Source organism: Trypanosoma equiperdum (assembly GCF_001457755.1).
Source record: "Trypanosoma equiperdum strain OVI genome assembly, contig: ctg_90, whole genome shotgun sequence".
In the NCBI taxonomy this organism is placed as follows: Eukaryota; Euglenozoa; class Kinetoplastea; order Trypanosomatida; family Trypanosomatidae; genus Trypanosoma; species Trypanosoma equiperdum.
The window spans coordinates 374-1,403 of NW_027124876.1; the positions used below are offsets into that span (position 1 = coordinate 374).

Consider the following 1,030-nt stretch of genomic DNA (forward strand, 5'->3'; position numbering starts at 1 on the left):
AGAGACGGCGGGTGCTGGTGGTAACAAAGGTTCAAGTGATTCATCTAACAGCACGACAGCATATCAGGAGATAAGGAAACTACTTGAAAAAGCGAAAAAACTGAAGGAAGAAATTGAGGCGAATAGGACAAAAGCCTTATACGCAAGTCGTTCTGCTGAAGATAATATGCTGAGAGCTGTGTATGGCGACGCTGTGGATGTTGCAAGAAATGGGAATAAAACTCTGGAGGAAGCCATGAGGGGAAACAAATCACTGCTGTTCAATAATGTCGACAATGCGGGCACGAGCTGCGGTTCTTATGGAGACAAGTTAGTTGGAAAGACACTAATTAATGACTTTTTCTGTTTATGTGTGGGAGAGGCTATAGATGGAACAGGGAATGTAATAGAAGAAAAAGGGGGAAGGGGAGATGTTTTTAATATACATATATATAATGGGTTTAATTGTCCATGTAATGATGAAATAAGGAGGCCAAAAAATGGTAGTTGGACCATGATGGCTGAATCATGTGCAAGTGGCGAGGGGCTTTGTGACCCTGAAAACATAAAATACAACTATACTGAGGCATGGGATGTGATCAGCAAAGCTTGTGTATACAAGAATATTGCATCGAATGTGAAAACCTTAAAGAGTGCACTAGCTCACTTTGATTCACTAGTAAATTTGGAACAGGATAAATATCAGGTGAAGGGTATTTTCGGTTATGTGAGAACAGAAAACAACACAAATCACACCTGCACGGGTCATACTGCTGGATTCACATGTGTTAGTTACAGTTACACACTTGAAAATGGTGGGATTCCATGGTACAATCACCTTACTAACGCTACTGAGCAACTGCAAGAAATGGATGAATATGCCAAAGAGGCTGACAGTCATCTTCATGAGTTGGAAGAATACCAACATGAGGCAGAGGAAATATTTCTTGAGGTGAAGCTAGGTGGTGATGCGGAGCTATGGAAAAGTAGCCAAGGTAAGGGTGATGATGCTAGGGTAGATAATGATGGGCTTACTCATTTGAATATTGCA

At 41.2% G+C, this 1,030-nt stretch overlaps 1 pseudogene across 1 annotated transcript in view; it reads left to right on the plus strand.

Annotated features, from left to right (window-relative positions):
- Positions 1 to 1,027, plus strand: part of TEOVI_000448700:pseudogene — a 1,270-nt pseudogene extending 243 nt beyond the window's left edge. The window contains exon 2 of the mRNA in view: positions 2 to 1,027. Within this exon, the coding sequence occupies positions 2 to 1,027 (1,026 nt within the window). The remainder of the gene's footprint in view (position 1) is intronic.
- Positions 1,028 to 1,030: the final 3 nt, after the last annotated feature.